General features: G+C 41.5%; 1 protein-coding gene across 2 annotated transcripts; it reads left to right on the plus strand.

The window, feature by feature from the left end:
- The first annotated feature begins 1,577 nt into the window (after positions 1–1,577).
- LOC124257702 (beta-1,3-galactosyl-O-glycosyl-glycoprotein beta-1,6-N-acetylglucosaminyltransferase 3-like) lies at positions 1,578–21,172 on the plus strand. Of its 2 annotated transcripts, none has more exons than XM_046691833.1 (4): positions 1,578–1,813; positions 12,957–13,747; positions 14,345–14,574; positions 20,395–21,172. In XM_046691833.1, exons 2-4 carry the CDS (start codon positions 13,392–13,394, stop codon positions 20,811–20,813), a joined length of 1,005 nt encoding a protein of 334 aa, XP_046547789.1. In that variant the 5' UTR covers positions 1,578–1,813; positions 12,957–13,391; the 3' UTR covers positions 20,814–21,172. The 2 variants fall into 2 exon arrangements, with proteins under 2 accessions (XP_046547789.1, XP_046547788.1); XM_046691832.1 differs by having other exon boundaries at positions 1,578–1,809.
- The last annotated feature ends 2,610 nt before the right edge of the window (positions 21,173–23,782 follow it).

Raw genomic sequence — 23,782 nt, forward strand, 5'->3', positions numbered from 1 at the left:
GTTTTTGTTACCTTGCCTGGCACTCGGCGTCAGCGGAGTAACACAAGGACTGGCCAGCTTTGAATCAGTATAGTGTGTCTGATTGGAGCATCCATGTTAACCGTCGGCATGGTATCTCAGTGGGACCACATGTCTGTACGGCCATACTGGACTCAAGTTCATTCCCATGATAGGCATGAGCTACATGTGAACCTGTATCTCTTACGAAGACACACTTAGATTGAGTGAGTATGGTTTTACGCCGCTTTTAGCAATATCGGTGGGGTGGGGTGGTGGCAACCAGAAATGGGCTTCACGCATTTTACCCATGTGGAGAATCGAACCCGGGTCTTCGGCGTGTCGACAGCCATAGGATACCCCGCCACCCACATCGGGTGTAGACACTAGCAGAGATTATCAGGGGTGTTTCAGTTCAGTCCAAGTTCTGGAACACAAGCATATTGTCATCCAAACTTCCCTTAACATTTTAATGATAAACAAGACAATGCTATCACTCTGAAGCTATGTGTTCCTGAATTTCCTTCAGGTGAACTGATCTGAAATATGTTGTTTAGATTGATCGTCTGAACATTCCATAATATGTTACATACAGCTCTGTACTCAGTTTTAGAATTCTCCATGATATCAGTAGGGTATCTCCCTTCCAGTTATCACAATATTAATACTGTGTGTTGCGAGGTGGTGTAACTTTCTCATGAATGTATGCAGTACCACTAGGGGCAGAGCTGTTTCACAACTTTAGGTAGTGAGTTCTCAAACCTGTTTTACCTCCCCTCGTAATTAACTCTTTGTAATCCCAGCAAACGTTTAAGGTTCTTCGTTTCTCCGTCATGAGATATCGTGAATATTGATGAAAGCGGCATACAATGACGTATTCTCACCCAGTCAAGTGATCATGCACATGTTTCATTCCGGATCGTTCGGCTTTTACCGTTACCAGCATAACGGCTGGAGCAGAAGGAAGTGGTGGTATTTGTTTTCAATGAAAACCGCTTATTGACCAATGACTCCGCTTAAACTTTCTACAGCAACGAGAGAGAGAGAGAGGCCCGCACCTCATCTATTCCAGTAACCCTGTATTTCGTACACATGCTGTTTAACATGGAAGCCCAACTCAGAGCCGGCCAGGCCTCGGTGTTCTCCTTAACGCTGACCGCGTCGGCCTCGAGTACCTGTTGATTTGGGAACAATAACAGTTTCTATTCTGACTTAACGATTGTTAACGTGTAATGTGATCGGCTGATGTGGCATCTGGTCCATCGAGTAATTACTGTTTCATTACATCAATGATCCACACTGTGGCCGTCAAGAAAGTAGACAAACTATATTCCCAGCTGTAGTTTCTGAAGTTAAGGGTAGAAAGAATATTCATCTTAAACTACTCTGATATTTTCAAATATATTTCCTCAAAACTATACACCCACACCAAATACGTTACCGTTATAAAGAGGAACCAGCTGTGTATTAAATATCCTTCTTTTGACTTCGATTAAATAACTAAAACAATTTATCACAACCATATGATAGAAATTAATGCACTATTTTTGACATTTGATTCAAATCTCTAAATATATCTACTAGTTATGTTAGCCAGAGAACGGACCTGAGAACAATGTCAACAAAAGGAATAGGTGAAATGGTGGCACATTTACCTCGTTATTGATGAAGTCGTATAAAGGAATGGGGACGCAGCTGTTGCAGTATGTCGTCGTTGGCGTCATAGTATTGAACGTGGACGAGGCGAGTGCAGCCAATTTATGCAGCGACAGCGACTACAAGGTGTGTGATGGGAACATAAGGATACCTCAGGTAGGTAGATGTTCTTAATATACGACTGCGTTCAGTGTTCAACTGTACCCTCTGAAGACGCAGTTCAGCACAGGTCAACAAAACTCTCTTGTCTGTCCTAACAAGCGAAAATACGTATTTTCAGAAAATAACTAGCTGATATTGAATGACTGGATGGATGAAGACAATCCTCGATGAAATATGTTTTCGTTAGTTTTGTGATTTGTCTTGAATTCATGTCACACACGAGTGTATTGAAATGAATGTGTATATAAAGTTTTGTAGGATTTAAATAAAAAGGGGAGCTGCATGGCCTACAGCAGTATACAACGTGTGTGTCCAGTGACATCACTGTTGTAGTTCCACGTAACATTGGTGGTTTGTTTGTTTGTTGTTTAACGCCACACTCAACAATATTGCAGCTATATGGCAGCTGTAAATAATCGCAAAACTTCACACATTGTACTGTTACGGTTAATAATTTGCCGTGACAAAAGGTTTAGGAGTCCACTTTGAACCAGCAAAATTGAACACAGACAAGTCTAAAATATTCAATTATATATTGAATAAACGATGAGCAAGCTACAATGAATGACAATACAGATTTCTAGTACAAATATAAAATATTGGGTCACAAATATAAAATATTAACTCACCATGGTCTTGATATTTACAGTGAGAACAGATATACTGAATGAAGGTTGTTTACAATGACAGCAGTTGAATAGACTAGCACGGTTGGTCTTGAAACATTTATCAACTTAATGATGGCAGACAGATGTATATAAATCCAATCATGTGAAAGTTCGGTCGCACAACTCAACAACCAGCCTCTATATAGCTCTTACACAGTTCTCGAGCATTCTAGCAAAGCTAGGCTCCATCATTATCCTCTCAGAATGTTATGGAAAGCTCCACGGCATGACGAGAGCCGGAAATAAACAAGATTGTCAAGGGAGGCAACTCTGAAGCGCTATCAAAAAGGCGTGCCGCTACAAATACTATTGCCATTGAATATATATATGATGCGAGATGCGAGCCAAACTCACACTTAAGACATCGTGACCCATAATAACTATCACTTAATCAATGTGATATTACAAATTACAAAAAAAAAACTCTCATAACACTCCCCCCTTGAGCAACATAACTAACATAATAATTAACTGAATGACATAATATGAATAACATGAGAAACATCTTGCAGAATTACTATGATATAATGGAGATACAAACATACAGCATCATCAAGTCATTACACATTTACAACCCTGAAAGTGCATCAGCACAAACATTGTCTTTGCCTTTAATGTGTCTAATCACAAGATTGAACCCTTGCAAGGTCAAACTCCACCTCATAAGTCTTTGATTCTTGTTCTTCATTTTGTGAAGAAAAGTCAAGGGATTGTGATTAGTAAACACTTCAATTGGAAAAGTAGTGGCACCTAGGTACACTTCAAAAATGCTGCAAAGCTAGCAAAAGATCTAATGTCTCTTTCTCAATGGTAGAATAATTTCTTTGATGCTTATCAAACTTTTTGGAAAAATAACAAACTCGGTGATCAATTCCTGAATTATCCTCTTGAATCAGGACAGCACCTGCACCTACATCACTTGCATCAATTTGTAACTTAAATGCTTTCTCAAAATTTGGTGCCTGCAATACTGGAGAATTCATGAGTATGGCTTTGACTTTTCAAATGCAGTCTTACAACTACTATCCCACTGGAATTTTACCTTTTCCCTTAAAGGTTGGTAAGTGGTGATACAACATCTGAGAAATTTTGACAAAACTTTCTATAATAGCCTGCCATACCCAAGAATCTCATGAGTTCTCTCTTAGACTGAGGTACTGGAAAATGTACAATTACTTCAACCTTAGCATGAACTGGCTGTACCTGGCCGTGCCCTACAACATGCCCTAAAATTTCTACTTGTGCCTTCACTTTGCAAGATTCACAGTCAATTTTCTTTCAGACAGTCTTTCAAAGCAAGCACAAGTTCGAATTCTCTTCAGATGGCCTTCCCACTCCATGTCGTAATTGATGACATCATCCATGTAAGCTTCGGCACTATCAAGACCAGAAGTGACATTGTTGACGAGTCTCTGGAACATTGCTGGTGCGTTCTTCAGACCAAACGGCATCACTTTGTATTGATGCAGTCCATCTTGTGTAGCTAATGCCGATATTTTCTTTGCACAGTCTGTGAGTGGAAGCCCTTCAATATGTCAAACTTACTTATACATGTATATCTAGCTTGACCAATGCGATCAATGCAACCGTCCACTCTCGGAATTGGATAAGAATCAGTTCGTGAGAGTGCATTGACAGCTTTCATATCAGCACAGCAGCGCCAACCACCTCCACCACTCTTCGGCACAAGAACACATGGTGAACTCCACGGACTGTCACTGGGTTCAATAATGTCATTGTCCAGCATGTATTTCACTTTTTTCTGCAGAATCTCACGTTTCACAGGATTCATCCGATATGGATGTTGTTTTACAGGCACAGAATCACCTACATCTATATCATGGCTAACAACATTAGATCGGCCAGGCTCATCAGGAAATAAATGAGAAAACTCATGAATCAAATCTGAAATTTGAACTTTCTGCTCAGGGGATAAATGTGATAGTTTCTCATCAAGGTGAGCCATCATATCAGAATTTCTTAACTTTGGTGAAACATTATCACTAAGGTCATCATACTTCACATTTCTTAAACCATCATCAATATTGTCAACATGTTCACCATTGTCTTTAGTACAATCAGACAATCAGTAACTGGAGAGAGTGTGGCAATACAATTGACCTGTTTGGTTTCTAACCTGTCATGGTATTTCTTAATCATGACACAAACTCTTTTGCGTACGGCGTCCAGGCATCAGGACAACATAGTCTGTGTCCCTAACCTTTTTGTCAAAATCATATGGACCTTGACATGTAGCTTTCAGTGGTTGACCAGGAATGGGAAGTAAGACTAACACTTTCTCACGACAAATGAAATTTCTCTCTTTTGACTTTCTGTCATAATTTAACTCAACATCCTCACCCTGTGCACTAATAAGCTGCTCCCTAGAAAGAATATGATCACCACCTGACAAACTATCAGACTTATCAAGAAGACCTGAAGAGTTACTACTGTTTGAAGATAAGTCACCAGCCTCTGCCTCATGAAAAGAATGATCTATGAAAGTATCTGATAAATCATAAATGGAATCATTCGGCAAAGAAAGTCTTGGAAGAAATGCCTTTCGACATTGAATGAGTCACTGCACAAGAAGGAAAAATACCCAGAAATTCATCCTCCAACTTTTCTGTACTAACTGAACTCTCCGATAAACAGTGACAATGGGATCAGCACCCCCATAAGATCATTACCGATCAACAAATGGACACCAGAACTGGGAGAGAGTCAAGAACACCAACTTTCACCTTACCTGAAAGTCAAATTCACAAAATGGAGAGGAGCAGAAGAATTGCCACCTATACCCTGAAGTAAAACATCCATGTTCGCTGTTCAAGACTCATCAGAAAAAGGCAAAATATCCTTTAAAATCAGAGATTGAAGAGCTCCAGTATCCCTCAAGATAATAACGGGCCGTGGGGTAGAATTATCTCCCATAAGCGACACACAACCCTTAGAAACAAAGGGCAAATACTCCTTCCGAACTACAGAATCTGGGAATTTACTCTCACAAAGAAAACTCTCCTCAGAACCACCTGGAAAGAAAGGCTTAGGTGCTATAGACACAAAAGCATTTGGGGAACCTGCAGCCTGATTTTTAAACTTGAGTTTGTAACATGCAGAAATCAAATGACCTGGCTTCTTACAATATGCACAAACAGGATCAGAACCACTGGAAGACTTCGGCTTAGACTGAAAAGAATGTGACTGCTTGTCAGAAGAATTTGAACCTGTCCTCACACCACTGAAACCTGCATGTCCTGAAGTCTTACCCGGGGAAAAGCCCTTTTGGCCAGAAAACTTGGTATTACCCAGAGACCTAAAAGAACTCTTGTGAGTCAAACAATAATCATCTGCCAACATCGCTGCCTCATGTAAGTCATCAACCTTATGTTCATCCAAGTAAGTCTTGGGATCAGAATGAACACTCTGCTTGAAATCCTCCATCAAAACTAACTGCCTCAAACCATCAAAATCTGTCTCTTCCTTACACCACACCACCTGTCAAACAAAGTTTCCTTTTCTCTAACAAATTCTACAAAAGTCTCATTGTCCCTTTAATGAGCATTTCTGAATGTCTGGCAATAAGCTTCAGGCACTAACTCAGAAGCTTTATAATGGATCCTTTTGACAAGATCATCATCTGAGCTTTCCTGTATAGATAAGGCCGAATAAGCATCCTGAGCTTTACCCTTTAAAACAGTTTGCAGTTTGCAGTAGCATAGTCCATGACTCCTTAGGCCACATTTCAGCAACTTTTTCAAAATGTAGAAAGTATTTGTCTACTTTTTTCTCTTTAAAAGGGGCACCAGTCTGGCAGGCCTTGCAATGTCAAAAGAGGAATGGTTTGAGGGAGGAGAAGGGTTTTCAAGCTTTTTCAGCTCAATTTCTCTGTCAAATTCCAATCTACTTTCATCAGTTTCCAATTTCTTCCTGTCAATTTCCCATTTTCTGAATTCTATTTCTTGACTATTTAATTCTTCCTGTTTTCTATTTTCTTCTTTTTGAATTTTTAACTGAATTTCATGTTTTTTCATTTCCAATTGGTCCGAACATTCTTCTTCAACCATTTCCAAAACGTCATTTCCAAAAACTCCCTCATCAATACAGTGAATTTCAAAAGCTGAAATTTCCTCATAGCAGGTTTGACCTCAAGTTTGAAATGTGCAGAAATTTGCAATAAATCTGATTTGCGCAATTCATTGAAACTCTCAGGGTCAGGGGACTTAAGAAACTTCCCAAGTTTAAACACCATTTTGCTGGTTTCACATTAAACTTGCTGCAAAATTTCACAATAGGTCTCAAATGTCAAATGAATTCTATCCCGGACGAGCCCCCAATTTTGTTACGGTTAATAATTTGCCGTGACAAGACCAGTTTCAGTTCTCCTCAGATGCTAGTCTGTCCACCTGTAGGTATAATAAACACAGGTTGTATCCCGCGAACCAATGCGATAAGTAAGTCAGTATTATAGGTGATGGGGATACGGGATCAATCCACATCAGTCGTGCTGTGTAGGTGCTAGTATTTTTAAGCACATGCCCTGGAACTTAACAGCATGCTGTCACAGATGTGAACTGATTAACTGTCAAAAAGGTCCAACCCACCAACACTTATCTCCACATTTGCCCGAACGACTATCCTTCAATCGATCAAAGCTGGTTACTGCAAAATTGGAGTGGAGGTGTATGTCCCCAATCCACTCCGGTGTTACACTTGCAAAACGTTTGAACATGGATCCAAGTCCTGACGTGCCTCTGTAGTTTGTTACAGTTGCAGTGACAAGCATGAGAGCACTGACAAGCATTACAAACTGTGGTGGGAACCATAAGGCCTCTTCGAAATCCTGTGTAACAAAGAGAATCCCAATTTTTTAAAATAAAACATGATCAACCATTGACTGCCAGATTGACCTCACATGGGTAACATCTGTTCAACCAATTTCTATCCTAAAAAAGCAAACTGTGTCACCCCAAAAACCAAGGATTAAGACTTCAGACTCACCAGACCGATGCCAAAGCCAGCAAAATAAACTGTTCCAACAAAGGAAAAAAAAACTAATACGACAAAAGCAGCCTGAGAAGCTGCCAGCTCCAGCACCAAAGGCCACCTCTCCTTTAGAGGTCCCCTTGGAGGTCCATAACTCCTTTGGTCCTCTAGATATGGAGGCCACTCCATCACTTGACACAAATAGGAATAATCCAAATGCCGGCTCAGGTTCATGTGACATCTCACCAGTTGAAGCACCATGAATCCCTAAAACATGATTCAATGGAATTACAGAGGTCTTAAGAATAATTAACGAAAATAACGATGTCCAGTGTGGTTTCTGAAAAAAACCCAGACGTTCCATGGACCACTGCAACATACTGTATCTATCTTTTTCGACGTGGAAGCATGGTATTGTAAAAGATTTGCATGAATTAGGATTGAGGGGCAGGCTAATTCAGGTCATAGTTTTTAAACATTAGACAATTTAAGCACGAATGGGTTCCACATTGGCTGATTATTTGAACCAGGACCAGGGCGTCTGTCAAGACAGCATCCTGTCAGTCACAACTTTTTGCATCAAAAGTAACAGTCTCACTAACGTTTGGAACAGTTGTGTTGATTGGTCAATTTCGTGGATGATTTCAATAGTTCATGTCGTGGTAAAAATATGCACACCATAGAAAGGCAGAAACATATCTGTCTTAATAAAATAAAGAAACGGGCCAATGAAAATGGCTTCAAGTCCTCTAGATCCAAAATGAATTGTATTTACTTATGTTGTAAATATACTGAACCACAAAAGAATGTCGCACCGATAGCGGTTTCTTAAAGCACACACTTTAATTCACTCTTATTAACAATCAAAATGGGGGGTTGAGTTCAAATTTGCCTATTATGGTTAACACATTTTCGAGAATCACATTTAGAGTTCACACAAACAAAATCACCAAAAATCGTACCATTAAGATACCCCAAAGTCAGTATTGTGTATGGCCTTCATGGGCATCGGTGAAATCGTTGCATCGTCTGTACATGGAATGAATTAGCCGGTTGACGAAGGATATATGCACTTGGGTCCATACTTTGCGAAATGCCTGACCGAGTCCAGCCGCAGTTGTCGGCATTGGTTGGAGGCCATTCAGCCTTCTTTGAATCTCGTCCCAAAGGTGTTCTATTGGACTTCAATCCCGACTGAGTGCAGGCTATTGTAGGGTTTGGATGCATGTTGTCTCAGGAAGTCCAATCTTGCTCTGCCACTGTGGGTACGAGCGTTGTCTTGCTGGAAGATGTGATTTCTGTAACGTCCAAAATGTGGTACAATGTGGGGTCTTATGACTTGGTCAATATAGCGAGCAGCTGTCACGTCATTTCCTCATCCTGGACCAAGATTCTGGAACACCACGGTGTCAACTAACTGGTTCAGACCGATTGCACTCCCATACCATGATGCTTGGACCACCCCACGAGTCTCTTTCAACAATGCACTCATTGGAAAACAGTTCCCCACGCCTTCACCATAGTCCCACTCTGCCATCGACTTTCGAAACACAATATCGGCTTTCATAAGATAAAAAGAACAGTTCTCCATTGTCGATAACGCCAATTTCGATGCTGAGTTGCCCAGTGCAGTCGGTTTTGGTGGTGATGAGCCGTGAAGACAGGACTACGATATGCTCTGTGACAGTAGAGGTTTCTTCCGCTGTATCAGCACTGATGGTTCTGTTGTGAGTCCCAATGGTCTGGCGTGCTGTTTACGTCGCTCTGGGGAAGCGATCCTGCAGATGGCTGTGCACAATCTGTCGGTCTTGACGTTGTGATGTAACTGAAGGTCGCCCTCTGCGTTAACGGTCTTGGATGCTGTTAGTGACCTGATACCACTCCTGCAGTCGGTAGATTATCCTAACATGAACATTAAAATGATTGGTTACTGGCTAACTTGCAATCGTCCAAAGACTTGGTTCCTCTGTTCTCGTGAGTCGTGGCATGGTGATTGTGTCAAAACAAAAATGATTTCAAGCGAGTTTAGGACTCGCTTTCATTGGTAGGGTTGTCACGAAAGGCACTTGTATTTTCATTTTCACGAATGTCATATGGAACCTGTCTGCCTTTTTTCGGTGCGTTTGGTCGAGATGCTTTTTCATCAGAAAACACCCTGATGTTGGTAATAACTGTCAATTTGGATTGAAAAACATGTTAACAACACCGTACAATCATAATAAAAACACCACCTTGTAAGAACAAAATTTTGCATTTGGTTTTGAAAGGCAACGTTTCTTTTGTGGTTCAGAAACAAACCTGACAAAGATCCAGAATTTGTTTTAGATGGTAGTCTCCCTTCAAGGTAGTAGAAGAGGCCAGATTCCTGGGACTCATATTTAACCTCATTTAATATTCTTACCACACATTTAATATTTGAAAACAAAGTACTTGAAGGCTCTTAACTTAATAAAAGTCGTTTCAAGACTCCTCTCCTTCACTTGTACAGATGATTAATTTACTCTAAACTAGATTATGGCTCAGTTGTCTATGGTGGCAATAGCAATTTAGTACAAATAGATTCAATCTACCGCCAAGGCCCGAGGCTCTGTCTTGGATCTTTAAACTTTCACTGCAGTATCAAATCAGGCAAATCCAGCATACAATTGCTATTTCAACCCTCCTGTTCAAATCTGGCAGAGGTGAAGCCATACGTGGATCTTACCCTCACCACATATCCATTTTTACAGACGAATCCATGACAAAGTTTGCCAGTGCCACAGTCATTGGATCGAAGAATGTCTCCTCAAGAATCCCTTACAAATAGCTCCATTTCCAATGCTGAGGCAAAAGCTATCTTCATGGCTTTGGCCTATATCAAACAGCAGAACCATTCCCAAAACTGATTAATCCTTTTAGATTCATTGTCTTGCCTTTAGGCACTTCAAAATGTCAATTTGAGCCACCCTATCATCCTTGACATTCTAGAACCTAACAATGCAACATCGTCCTCTGCTGGTTACCAGGTAACGTAGGCATAGCAGGTAACACAAAAGCCGATGCTGCAGCAAATCCAACTCTTAACAAACCGTTATCTCCCCTGCTGATCCCGTATAGTGACTTCAAACCCACTATCAAAAGTTATACTCGGGACCTCATGAAAAACATGGGACCTCCAGGTAGGAGGAAATGAACTTCACGAGCAGAAACAACAATCGGTTATACCTACTTGGGTTGTGATGAGGTAATTCGACAATGTCGTGTTGGCCACAGTCGCTTTACTCGTGACTGTCTGCTCAAAACAGATGGGTATGGACCTTTTCAGTCTTAGTTTGTCTCTTGCGATGAATTGTTTACCATCAAGAATGTATACTCTCCCAAAAAAGAAACGCATATAGGAATTTCAACTGTATTTTTATGTTTATTTTGAAACATTTTGTAGGCTTTATGAGTCAATGAAATATAGCGAAATTGCACACTGGGAATGCAGACTTATCCGTCTTTGGCATCAACTCGAGGAAAGTCAGTTTGAGTGTCACATGGAGACGTGTGGTGGCGCTGAAGTCAATACCTCATGTGACCACAGTGGGCATCCAGAACTACACGGCATCGCCTCGGCATCGAACGAATAAGTCTCAGAATCTCGTGTTGCCCAATCGCAGCCCACTCTGCCTGTGCCTGTGCGAGTTGCTGAAGTGTCTGGGGCTGAGGGTTACGGCGTCGCACCCGTCTGCCCAGGGCATCCCACAGATGTTCGATCGGCTTTAAGTCCGGTGATCTTGAGGGCCAGGGGAGCACATTGATGTTGTGGTTCTGGAGGAAGTCTCTAGTGTGACGTGCTGTGTGGGGCCTGGCATTGTCCTGTTGAAACAACTCCCTCTGGCGATCAATGATTGGAAGGAGGTGTGGGCGTAGGATTTCGTCACAGTACCGTTGAGCTGTCAGGTTGCTCTGGATCATCACCAAATCACTTCTCCTACGGCAGGTGATCGCTCCCCACATCATAACACTGCCCTGGCCGAATCTGTTCACCTGGGGAACGCAAGCGTCGGCGAAACGTTCACGTCGACGTCTGTACACCCGCATTCTTCCATCGCGTCGTTCCAATAGAAATCGTGATTCATCACTGAACCAGATTCTACGCCAATTCGGTAGGTTCCAGGCCTGAACGTTGGTGTACCATTGAACTCGATGTCGACGATGTTGTTGTCGAAGCACAGGGCCAAAATAAGGTCTTCTGGCACGTAAACCAGCCTCTCTCAACCTGTTCCTGACGGTCTGTGCTGAAAGCCTCCTCAATTCGGGTATTTGTCGAGCGGTACTTGTCGCCGTAGCTGTTCGATGACGCAGGTGAATCTGAGGTGATGTACCCGGATGTAGCGATCCTGCGCCACAGTGGTCGCTCGAGGTCGCCCACTACGAGGAGCATCTGCTACCGCATTCTGCCGGCGATATCTCTCCCAGAGCCTTGAAATGGTGCTTTGGTGAACATTCATGCGTCGGGCAACTGCACGTTAAGACTGGCCAGCTTCAAGCAAACCAATGGCGATATGACGGTTGGTTTCACTTAGGCATTTTGCGTTCGTCAACAATATTCCAAATACAGTGAATAATCGACAGACAGCGATCAACCTTTTATACCCATCATTGAGACTACCTGATCCCCAACTTTCACGTGCATTGCATGTGAATTGTGTATTCTGTGACACTACACACCGAAATTGAAAATCATGCTGTTAAATACGGGTATTTTAAGGATGGTGCGTATTGTTGTGATGTTTCAAAGCATAAACACCATAGGACTCATAAACAGAGCAAAACCTTTTGTAAAATGAATCACGTTTTAATTCATTGCTACATGAAATTGCTATGTTCATGATGCGTTTCTTTTTTTTCGGAGAGTATATATTCTGCTTGACTTTGAGGACGTCTCAGATTCTAGGGATTCACATTATGAATCAGTGAATCTGAAATATCTGTTTTCCTGTCATGTGTTATCCGTCATTGTTTACTACTTGGGTGAAATTGGTCTCTATCATAATTGTAACGTATATGTGTGATAAATTGACTGTTTATAAATTTGGTGTTATGACTTTTCTATTTGCAAAACATACTGTAATGAAAAAAAATATGTATTTTAAGAAACTCCTTTGTACTTCTTTGATTGACATTTTAAAAGTTGAGTTGATGAAGACTGATGACAATTATTATGGATAAATTTCTTTTCTTCTGTGAAGGGCGACGTTTCATCATAGATTCTAATGTCTTTGTCAAGCAAGTGATGATCTAACGACATTAGAACCTATGTCGAAACGCCGCCCTTCACAGAATAAAAGAAGTTTATCCATAATGATTGTCATCATTCTTCAACTCCTGTGTACTGTGTAAGTATATATAATGTGTATGTATGCAGACTCGGTCTTGTCGCTATGTGGCTGAAGCGATGCCAACTCAACTCAACTCATGTCACCTCCAGATATATAACAATGAAGTTTCTCTGTTTTCTAGACTTCGTATGCTGAGTACGGCTATGGTCAGACCCAGACAGTTTAAATACGTCCTCGCTGCGTTGATGGTATCTTCGGCAGCACTAACTACAGGATTATACGCGTTGCTAGGCAACACAAAGAAACAGAGTAAAGAGACCGTATTTCATCAAGGGAAAGCAGAACGAAGAACGCTGGTAAAACATGTGAGTAGGGCTCTTTCTGACCAGCTCTCAAGTTCATCGCCTGTTGAAGAGAGACCGTCCTGCATGGCGCTGATAGAGGGTGATGGGGAAGCGATGAAGAGAGCCGTTAGGTATGACAAGCGCCACCCCTATACACCGAACACACATTGTGTAACTATGGCGAAGAACTGCCAAACGTTTTTAAAGAGTGTCAATATACACTTGACGCAAGCATCGAGGAGACTGGGTTCCCTCTTGCGTTTAGTATAGTGATGTATAAGGACGTGGAGCAAGCGGAAAGGCTTCTCAGAGCGATCTATAGACCAACCAACTTCTATTGTATTCATGTGGATAAAAATGCGTCTGAGCTGGTCAAAGAGAATATGAAACGCATTGTGAACTGTTTTCCAAATGTGTTTACTCCTGAGAAGGTATTCGCTATAGAATGGGGGACATTTTCAGTCCTTGGTGCAGATCTGTCGTGCATGGGAGACCTGCTGGGCCGTCCACGCTGGCGATACTTCATCAATCTTACAGGGCAGGAATACCCTCTCAAGACCAATCTTGAAATTGTCAGGATTTTGAAGATCATGAATGGAGCAAATATAGTTGATGCAAATAGTCAGTCGTAAGTATTAATATGACGTCACAGACAGTGTCACGTGCGGACACGTTATGGAGAAGCATGTACAATGTGAGTGAACACACACCACCACCCCCCAAGAAAATTAAAAATTTAAAAAAAAAAAAAATTATGTATAAAGTAAGTGACCGATCCCTTAGTTGGTCTTACACAGGTTGTGAAGATTAACACACTGCCGGATTATCAATATGGCTGTTATGATATCTGGATTATCTCCCATTGTATGTATTAGCCAGGTAATACATTAATCCAGGGTTCAGTGTTCAGAGTAATAATGGTTTCGCCAACACCCGGTGCCACCACTGATACATTAATATGACTTTCACCGCTATACTTACGGAAAAAAAGTAACTGAGCATAACACAAAATTGCAGAAAATATAGGTTATTTGAAAAGTTATAAAAATATCTCTAAATAAACATGTAGCAAACCACTTTGCATGAAAGTTGATGCCACGTATCCAGTGTAGCACGTGCACAATGTGCACAATGAACTTAATGAAGAGGTTTTATCGACCCACCTAAAATGAACATTGAAAAGATGAGCTTAAAGACTCTGGACCTTCTTGTGCTTGCATTACAGGCGATGGAAACCGCGCCGCTGGGACATGGCGGGTCCTCCGCCCCATAACATCTCGCTGTACAAAGGCAACGTCCACGTTGCAGTAAACAGGAACTTCGTCGACTACGCCATCAACAATCCCATTGCTAAGGAATTTACAAGATGGCTCACACACACTAAAGTTCCCGATGAAACATTTTTTGCCACACTGAATCACAATCCGCAGCTCGGCATTTCCGGATCATCGACAGGTAGAGTGTAAAGTTGAAATCCAAATTCAAAGAATTACACAACGGAAAAACAGATGATTTTATTTAACAACTTATGAAACAAAGCACAAGAAATATACTACTCACAATTTGATAGGGATCATAGAAGTTTGATGATATGCAAATAACATATGTTATATTTGAGATTACACTTTCTTAGAAAAGAACAGATTCTAGTACGTTTGTTGGGTAGAGTCCCATCCGGGATTCGAACCCACACCCTCTGAGTCAGGCACCTAATCACCAGCACACGAAGTCAGACGCCTAGCCAAACCGAAAGTGTAATCGCAAATATAACAAATGTTACATTTGACCACATTCTAAAAGGTATTGCGTATTCATATGCAAGTAAGTTTTGTTACTGCCGCTGATAAACGATACATTGTTATAAGGACATATTGGCAGTGCCATATACTCATTTGCACGTGTATTTCATGCCATTAGATGAGCATGCAGCCTCACTTTTCTTACTTAGATGTAAACGTCACGTTGTCAGCTCACACTTGTGTGTGGATTGTTGATGAAGGTTTTGAAATTTCAGTACGTTTGTCATTATATTTAACACTCATGATGCCTCCTCAACGACATCGTTTGATGTCAGAGCAATTGTCGAGATGCATCGGCATGCTTGAATCAGGCTCCTCACAACTTAGCGTAACGAATGCACTAAACGTCAGCCAAAGCGTTGTTAACAGAGCGTGGAGCGGCAGCACACCGTCATGGCGGTGGTCGACAAGGGTCGACTAGTACTACTCAACGACAAGACCACTTATAGTCTGTTTGCAGTGAAAACGTACCGATGAATTTCATTTTAAACAAAAAGGTAACTCAAATAAAGTGAAATTAAGATTGCGAATCCAAATGAACATTCAAATCTGAGAATTTGATTCAACTTAGGATAAAAGTTGTTTAACAAACGATCATAGTTTCAAATCGCTTTTATTGGTTTGTATTACAAGGGGGTATGCACATTAAATGAAACACCGAGAACACGTTGGGTTAGTCTAAGTTAACACTCATCAGGTACCGCACGTGCATTTGTTTCACTGGTCCAACTACTGCGCTTACCCCTTAACTTGTTACCCCTATCAAATTGTTAAAGGTCACATAAACCCTAGGGGGTACAAATACATAAATCACTAACTGGCATCGTTATAAATGAAACCCCGTCATTAAAACTACTCATTTCGACCTTTAACTGACTTAAATCGACCTTTTAGACAACAGTGCACAATTCTCATCCGCGAACGAAATTTCAACCAATCAGAGCGGAGCGCCTCTGTGACGTCATATGAGGAATAGCTTTGAGAGCCGATGCAGAATTCATCTACATTTTAGGGGGTAAATTATCGTGTTTACAGGCTTGTATAAACCTGAAATCGTGACAACTGTTGTGGAAAATGAAAGCTATATGTTCTCACAATCTACTGTCATTTAATTTTGTCTCCTGCTTTGCCTAGTTTCCGAGTTACAACTTGTTTTCATAGACGATTCTGTCAAAATCGATTGGTGTCGTTAGGCCTTATTTGTATAATGACTGATCCAAATTGATCCCATTTCTGTGTTGTTTTACCTCGATATTTAATCATGTCATGTAAAAATCTGTTTGTATTCTCAAAACAGTGTCGGCCCATAAGTTTTCACATGCAATACAGCAATTAATACTCCCTCGTTGTAACCCGTGTTAGGTGGTATAAACCTACACATGTTATTTGTCATCATTCACTTGATGGTCAGTTAATGAATTTATAACAGGTATAATTAGTGGTAACACACTTTAGATTACCCGACAAAGGTTCCCATTTGGCATTTCTTGTGTCTGGAGTAAATATTCAACATTATAAACATCGATCAAAGGATTAACCGATAACACGCTGATTGATTAATTACTTTTATCTTACACAGAGGAATTGTCAAAAGGTAGTGTTTATGTATGTAGATTTACTAATCTATACTGAATACACTCTGTCGTGTCGGTGTCTGCGTAAAACAACGTCCTTCTTTCAAAGGATTAACCGGCAATACATTGATTGATTGCCCATTATTGGCTAACTAAATTACTGTTTTAAAGAAAGGCGGACATTATGCAATTAGTTGCCAGGTGTGCTATCTTGGGTGACCAATGAGACTATACACCAATACCTGAAAAGATTTATCACTTTTTCGTATATTAAACTGTTAAAAGACACATCATTTGGAACAGTTTTGTGGATATTGATGGATACATTCCTCGAACAAGGTAATGGCCTGATATTGTTCCTATAACTTTAATCTGTTTTAATTTTAATATTTGCATTTTGTTTCTATTCATTTGTCGTAGCATTCAACAGAATCATTGTTTTCGCCGTGAAGTGTAATGAGACAGACACCATGCACTAGGGTGTGTGTGCGAATTATGATTCACATTGGCAAACTATAAAATGTCTAGATATTACAGTTTTGTTATAAATTCACTTTAAGTATCAGCAGATCGTCTGCTTTTTATTTAGTTTCAAAATGCATACAAGTGTGATGATAAACTAATTAGGATTATAAGACCAAATATAAAGACGCACATTGACTAGTATCTACATACTGGTGAGTGGACATTAACCTAATGGGAATGTAGCAAGAAATTTATCGCGCAGTATTGTGACTTCGACCCCACCTCGCTTCCGTGGAAGAAATCGTTATGTTATAAGTTGTGTCATGCAAAATCCGTTTGGTTATGATTCCAATACATATTTAACAACGAGTAGAAAGTAGTCTTGATTTTCTAACTAGATGAAAACAAACTATAATCTCATTAATTCTAACAGATTTTTTTATTTTTAAAAATGGCGGCGCCCTGTCGGGAACATCCGCCAGTCTGAGGATAAATGGTATTTAGGTTTGTTTTCACCGAGTTACAAAATCAAAACTACTTTCTACTGGTAGTAAAATATGTATTTTATTGATGGCCAATAGGATTTTGCATGACATAGCGTATATCATAACAATTTCTCTCTCGTGGCAGCGAGGTGGGTGTCAATATAATACTACTTACAATATGATTGTTACTTCGACCGTCACAACCTCACTTCCGAGGAAGAAATCGTTATGTTACAAGTTGTGTCATAGAAAATCTTTATGGTCATCAATCATATGCATATTTTACTACAACTAGTAAGTAGTTTTGATTCTTTAACTTCCGTGAAGCGATCTGAACACAAGTAAGATATCGTTTCAGGCTTCCACAACGCTCGCTTCGCACTCACAAACATAACCCATTTAGCACGAACTGCGGGGTCCTGTGGAAATCTGTGCATGGGGACACCATCGCCCGACCCCTAGGAGCAATTGACGACAAAGCAACGATTCGGCATGTCGTCGTTGATGTCGAGAAATCATCAAAATGATGAGCGTGCTACACATTTTCTATACAACTAACTGAAAATCGTTCCTCATATGACGTCACTGTAGTGCTCTGGCGACAGAGTTACGTAACCTGTCTGTGGTTTCGTTGGCGGGCGAGAGGGAAGCAGGCGACTTTTTGGCCACTTTTAATCGCTCGGTATTAATTAACCACAAGTTTTTAAAGAATAAATTTGGTGTTCCGCATAAGACTAACCACAAATCTTTCATATGTAATGGTTAAAAGAGTAACAAAAAACAAAGTTTAGTGGTTCTTTAAGATTATATGTCATGTACAGAGGAGGCTGCCTTTGAAAAATCATCTGCTTGGAATTAAGAATACAAATCTGATGAAAGTACCTTTGATCGATCGTTAAAGGGTGTTTATTAGTTAGTTCGTGATCACTCGCTTCATAACAGTGTTAGAGCCTCCACCAAAGAAACGTCGCACCACTGTGCACAACAAGAAGTTGATCATCATCCATATATTGTCATCCTGCCATAACACCCTAACTTCTCAATGCCTCTAATGTCATCCTGCCATAACACCCTAACTTCTCAATGCCTCTAATGTCATCCTGCCATAACACCCTAACTTCTCAATGCCTCTAGTGTCATCCTGCCATAACACCCTAACTTCTCAATGCCTCTAATGTCATCCTGCCATAACACCCTAACTTCTCAATGCCTCTAATGTCATCCTGCCATAACACCCTAACTTCTCAATGCCTCTAATGTCATCCTGCCATAACACCCTAACTTCTCAATGCCTCTAATGTCATCCTGCCATAACACCCTAACTTCTCAATGCCTCTAATGTCATCCTGCCATAATACCCTAACTTCTCAATGCCTCTAATGTCATCCTGCCATAACACCCTAACTTCTCAATGCCTCTAATGTCATCCTGCCATAACACCCTAACTTCTCAATGCCTCTAATGTCATCCTGCCATAATACCCTAACTTCTCAATGCCTCTAATGTCATCCTGCCATAATACCCTAACTTCAAATGCCTCTAATGTCATCCTGCCATAACACCCTAACTTCTCAATGCCTCTAATGTCATCCTGCCATAATACCCTAACTTCTCAATGCCTCTAATGTCATCCTGCCATAACACCCTAACTTCACGCCTCTAATGTCATCCTGCCATAACACCCTAACTTCAATGCCTCTAATGTCATCCTGCCATAATACCCTAACTTCTCATGCCTCTAATGTCATCCTGCCATAACACCCTAACTTCTCAATGCCTCTATTGTCATCCCGCCATAACACCCTAACTTCTCAATGCCTCTAATGTCATCCTGCCATAACACCCTAACTTCTTCAATGCCTCTAATGTCATCCTGCTACCCTCATCCACGCCTCTAATGTCATCCTGCCATAATAACTAAACTTCAATGCCTCTAATGTCATCCTGCCATAACACCCTAACTTCTCAATGCCTCTAATGTCATCCTGCCATAACACCCTAACTTCTCAATGCCTCTAATGTCATCCTGCCATAACACCCTAACTTCTCAATGCCTCTAATGTCATCCTGCCATAACACCCTAACTTCTCAATGCCTCTAATGTCATCCTGCCATAACACCCTAACTTCTCAATGCCTCTAATGTCATCCTGCCATAACACCCTAACTTCTCAATGCCTCTAATGTCATCCTGCCATAATACCCTAACTTCTCAATGCCTCTAATGTCATCCTGCCATAACACCCTAACTTCTCAATGCCTCTAATGTCATCCTGCCATAACACCCTAACTTCTCAATGCCTCTAATGTCATCCTGCCATAACACCCTAACTTCTCAATGCCTCTAATGTCATCCTGCCATAATACCCTAACTTCTCAATGCCTCTAATGTCATCCTGCCATAACACCCTAACTTCTCAATGCCTCTAATGTCATCCTGCCATAACACCCTAACTTCTCAATGCCTCTAATGTCATCCTGCCATAACACCCTAACTTCTCAATGCCTCTAAAGGAAAATATCGGGTATTCCTTGTCCACACTTTTGAAACTTTTGGGCAAATTAATGTTTTTCTTTGCATCTAAAAAACCGTAAACGTTTTTAGCAAATGCTACACAGACTCAGTACGAGCAAACATTTGTACGCGGGGCGGTGGGTAGCCTAGTGGTTAAGGCATTCGCTTGTCACGTCGAAGACCTGGGTTCGATTCGCCACATGGTCACAATGTGTGAAGCCCATTTCTGGTGTCCACCGTCGTAATATTGCTGGAATATTACTAAAAGCGGTGTAAAACTGAACTCACTCACTTTTACACTAAACCATTGACAAATTCACCCACAAACTATCTGAGGGCGAGCTGAACGTTCGCGTCCTGCATCACTGTGTGGGGCTGAGAGCCGTAGTGTACGGTACAGACGTTAAACTTATTAACCCATCCACTTTGCCTTTGCAGGACCGGTGGATACAGACTATGACAAGAAACCCTACATAGCTCGCTTCAAGAACTGGGGACCAGGGTGGGGAGAGAAGTCCTTCGACTGGCCCTGTGGCGGTGGACGGTCACGTAACGTTTGCGTGTTTGGCGTGAGTGATCTCCCCTTGTTGGCGTCCCGGAGGGAATTGTTTGCAAACAAGTTTTATGCTAGTTATCAACCACAGACTTTGGATTGCGTGGAGGAACGGTTAAAAACAGGACGGTCCTCGAATATAAAGGAAAGTTTGATTTCAATTATACATTTTACCGAACTATGCCTCATCTCAAGTATATTTATAGGCCTCATACTGAAACTGGCGTGTTGCCGTATGTTTAATCAAAGGAACGCCGAACTGAACAGTGTTTCGATTTCATCAAGGCCTGCCAGCCCTAAGTGAAGCAAATATTGTGCTAACAAAGCAGGAAACATAATCAAGGGGAATCTGGGTGATCTGTTGACACAGCTGAATGACTCCACTATAGAAGAATGCAGCTTCTGAACTGTTGAAAGTCGTATGTATTGGACATCACCACTATTGGAAGTCATAGAGACTGGACATCGTCACTAACTGAACACATCACTTGGAAACTCATCCCATTTAAAAGTGTCAATACTTAACGTCACCTTTTGTGAAAGTCATCACGTTTGAAAGTCTATGCACAGGAGATTTATTACATTAACATCTAGTCTCTGAAATGAGCAAATTTTACAGATTGATACGGTTCATAAATATTATAATATTAATAAAACATAACGAAAAGGAGCCCAGAGACTTTCTTCATTTTCAGAAACTGTGGTAATCCTGACCTGCCACATATTCTAGACTTGCATGGGGTTTCTTGGATATATTTGTTTGTCTGTATGACAGACTCGTGATTTATGGAAACACGCAGTACAAACTACCCTACAAGTCATCGTGGGCCCCAGCTTTGTTCCTATACTTTCTTCCATGTATTGCTCTCTGTATCTGTGCTGATATACTGAATCACAGGTCAATCCTTGACATTGTCAGTGGGCCACAGAAGGCCTTCTTTGTCCTACTCCCGTGTGACAACAGCTGGTTCTAAACAAGACCATAGGCTCCTCCAAAGATCGTGAAAACCTCGGTGATGTAAGGCTAACTGACATTCTCTGTGGCAAGCTGTCCCTGTCCACTGTGCTTTTTGTGAACTGTGTTGCATTTCAGTGTCGATATGATAAAATGGATCGTTGACAATTGATTATGGTCACATCTGTCCCGTCGCTTGTAGCAACGTCACCTCATTTCGGTCTGGACAGCGGGGGTTGCCTAGCGGTTAAAGAGTTTTGACGTCACGCCGAAGACCCGGGTCAGACTCCCCACATGGGTACAATATGTAAAGCCTATTTCTGGAGTCCCTCGCCGTGACATTGCTGGAATATTGATAAAAGCGTCGTAAATTAAACTCACTCACTCATATCGGAAAGTCATACCCCAACACATGTAAGACTTAAATACACGTACATGCCTTTCTAAAAAGTCATCAACCCGTGAAGATCCGGGTTAGAATTGATCTTTAGCAACCCATGCTTGTCGTAAGAGTCGACTAACGAGATCAGGTGGTCAGGCTCGCTGGCTTGGTTGACACATGTCATCGTATCCCTGTTGCGTAGATCGATGCTCATGATGTTGATCACCGGATTGTCTGGTCCAGGCTCGATTATTTACAAACCGCCGCCATATAGCTGGAATACTGCTGAGTGCGGTGTTAAACTGAACTCACTCACACACTGAAAAGTCATCAGACAATTTACAGCTCAGGTGCCTCTCGTAGCGCAGTATACGAACGGACTGCCGATAGCTGCTGCTATTGAATAGTGAATGATAAACCAGGGGCGGATACAGCTTTTTGAGAAAGGGTGTGTGTGTGTGTGTGTGTGTGTGCACATTGAATTTTCACCCGAATTCCAATGGTCATTTAACAAACTTTCAGCACCAAAGGTGCGCACCCCTGCACCCTTCTCTGGATCCGCCTATGATAAACACATGCACATTCTGCTTCTAGCAGAGATTTCTTGTGGTTAGGGAAAGGATTTTGTCATTTTCAATAATAATTTTCAATCTTAAATAATTACATCATCTTCACGTTTGTGTTACACCAACATATAATGTAGTGAATACATTTTAAGAACAAGGAAACAACTTCTGTATTTTCATACACAAATTTTAAGACACATCATACTATGAACACTGTAACATACAAAGGTTACCGGTCATTTTCTGAATCACCCACTTGGTAACGGAATGCGGAATAAAAAGCCTGTAAATATACAAAGCCAAGCTCTATGATGGGCCAAGAACTACAGGGAGTAGAATGTGAACTAACAGTGAACATTATATGGACGGATCTCATCACAACATCACGGCGGGGGACACAGATCTCATCATAATATCACGGCGGGGACACCAGATCTCATCATAATATCACGGCGGGGGACACCAGATCTCATCACAACATCACGGCGGGGGACACCAGATCTCATCATAAATTCACGGCGGGGGACACCAGATCTCATCACAACATCACGGCGGGGACACCAGATCTCATCATAATATCACGGCGAGGGACACCAGATCTCATCATAATATCACGGCGGGGGACACCAGATCTCATCATAATATCACGGCGAGGGACACCAGATCTCATCATAATATCATCCACCAGATCTCATCATAATATCACGGCGGGGACACCGGATCTCATCATAATATCACGGCGAGGGACACCAGATCTCATCATAATATCACGGCGGGACACCAGATCTCCATCATCATCATAATATCACGGCGAGGACACCAGATCTCATCATAATATCACGGCGAGGGACACCAGATCTCATCATAATATCACGGCGGGGACACATGGCGATCTCATCATAATATCACGGCGGGGACACCAGATCTCATCATAATATCATCGGCGGGGACACCGGATCTCATCATAATATCATGGCGGGGACACCAGATCTCATCATAATATCACGGCGGGGACACCGGATCTCATCATAATATCACGGCGGGGACACCAGATCTCATCATAATATCACGGCGGGGGACACCAGGATCATAATATCAGATCTCACCAGATCTCATCATAAATATCACGGCGGGGGGACACCAGATCTCATCATAATATCACGGCAAGGGACGCCAGATCTCATCATAATATCACGGCGGGGGACACCAGATCTCATCATAATATCACGGCGGGGACACCGGATCTCATCATAATATCACGGCGAGGGACACCAGATCTCATCATAATATCACGGCGGGGGACACCAGATCTCATCATAATATCATGGGGACGGGCGACACCAGATCTCATCATCACGGCGGGGACACCA

This window comes from Haliotis rubra, unplaced genomic scaffold, assembly GCF_003918875.1.
Source record: "Haliotis rubra isolate DU_JTF1 unplaced genomic scaffold, ASM391887v1 Scf67, whole genome shotgun sequence".
In the NCBI taxonomy this organism is placed as follows: domain Eukaryota; kingdom Metazoa; phylum Mollusca; class Gastropoda; order Lepetellida; family Haliotidae; genus Haliotis; species Haliotis rubra.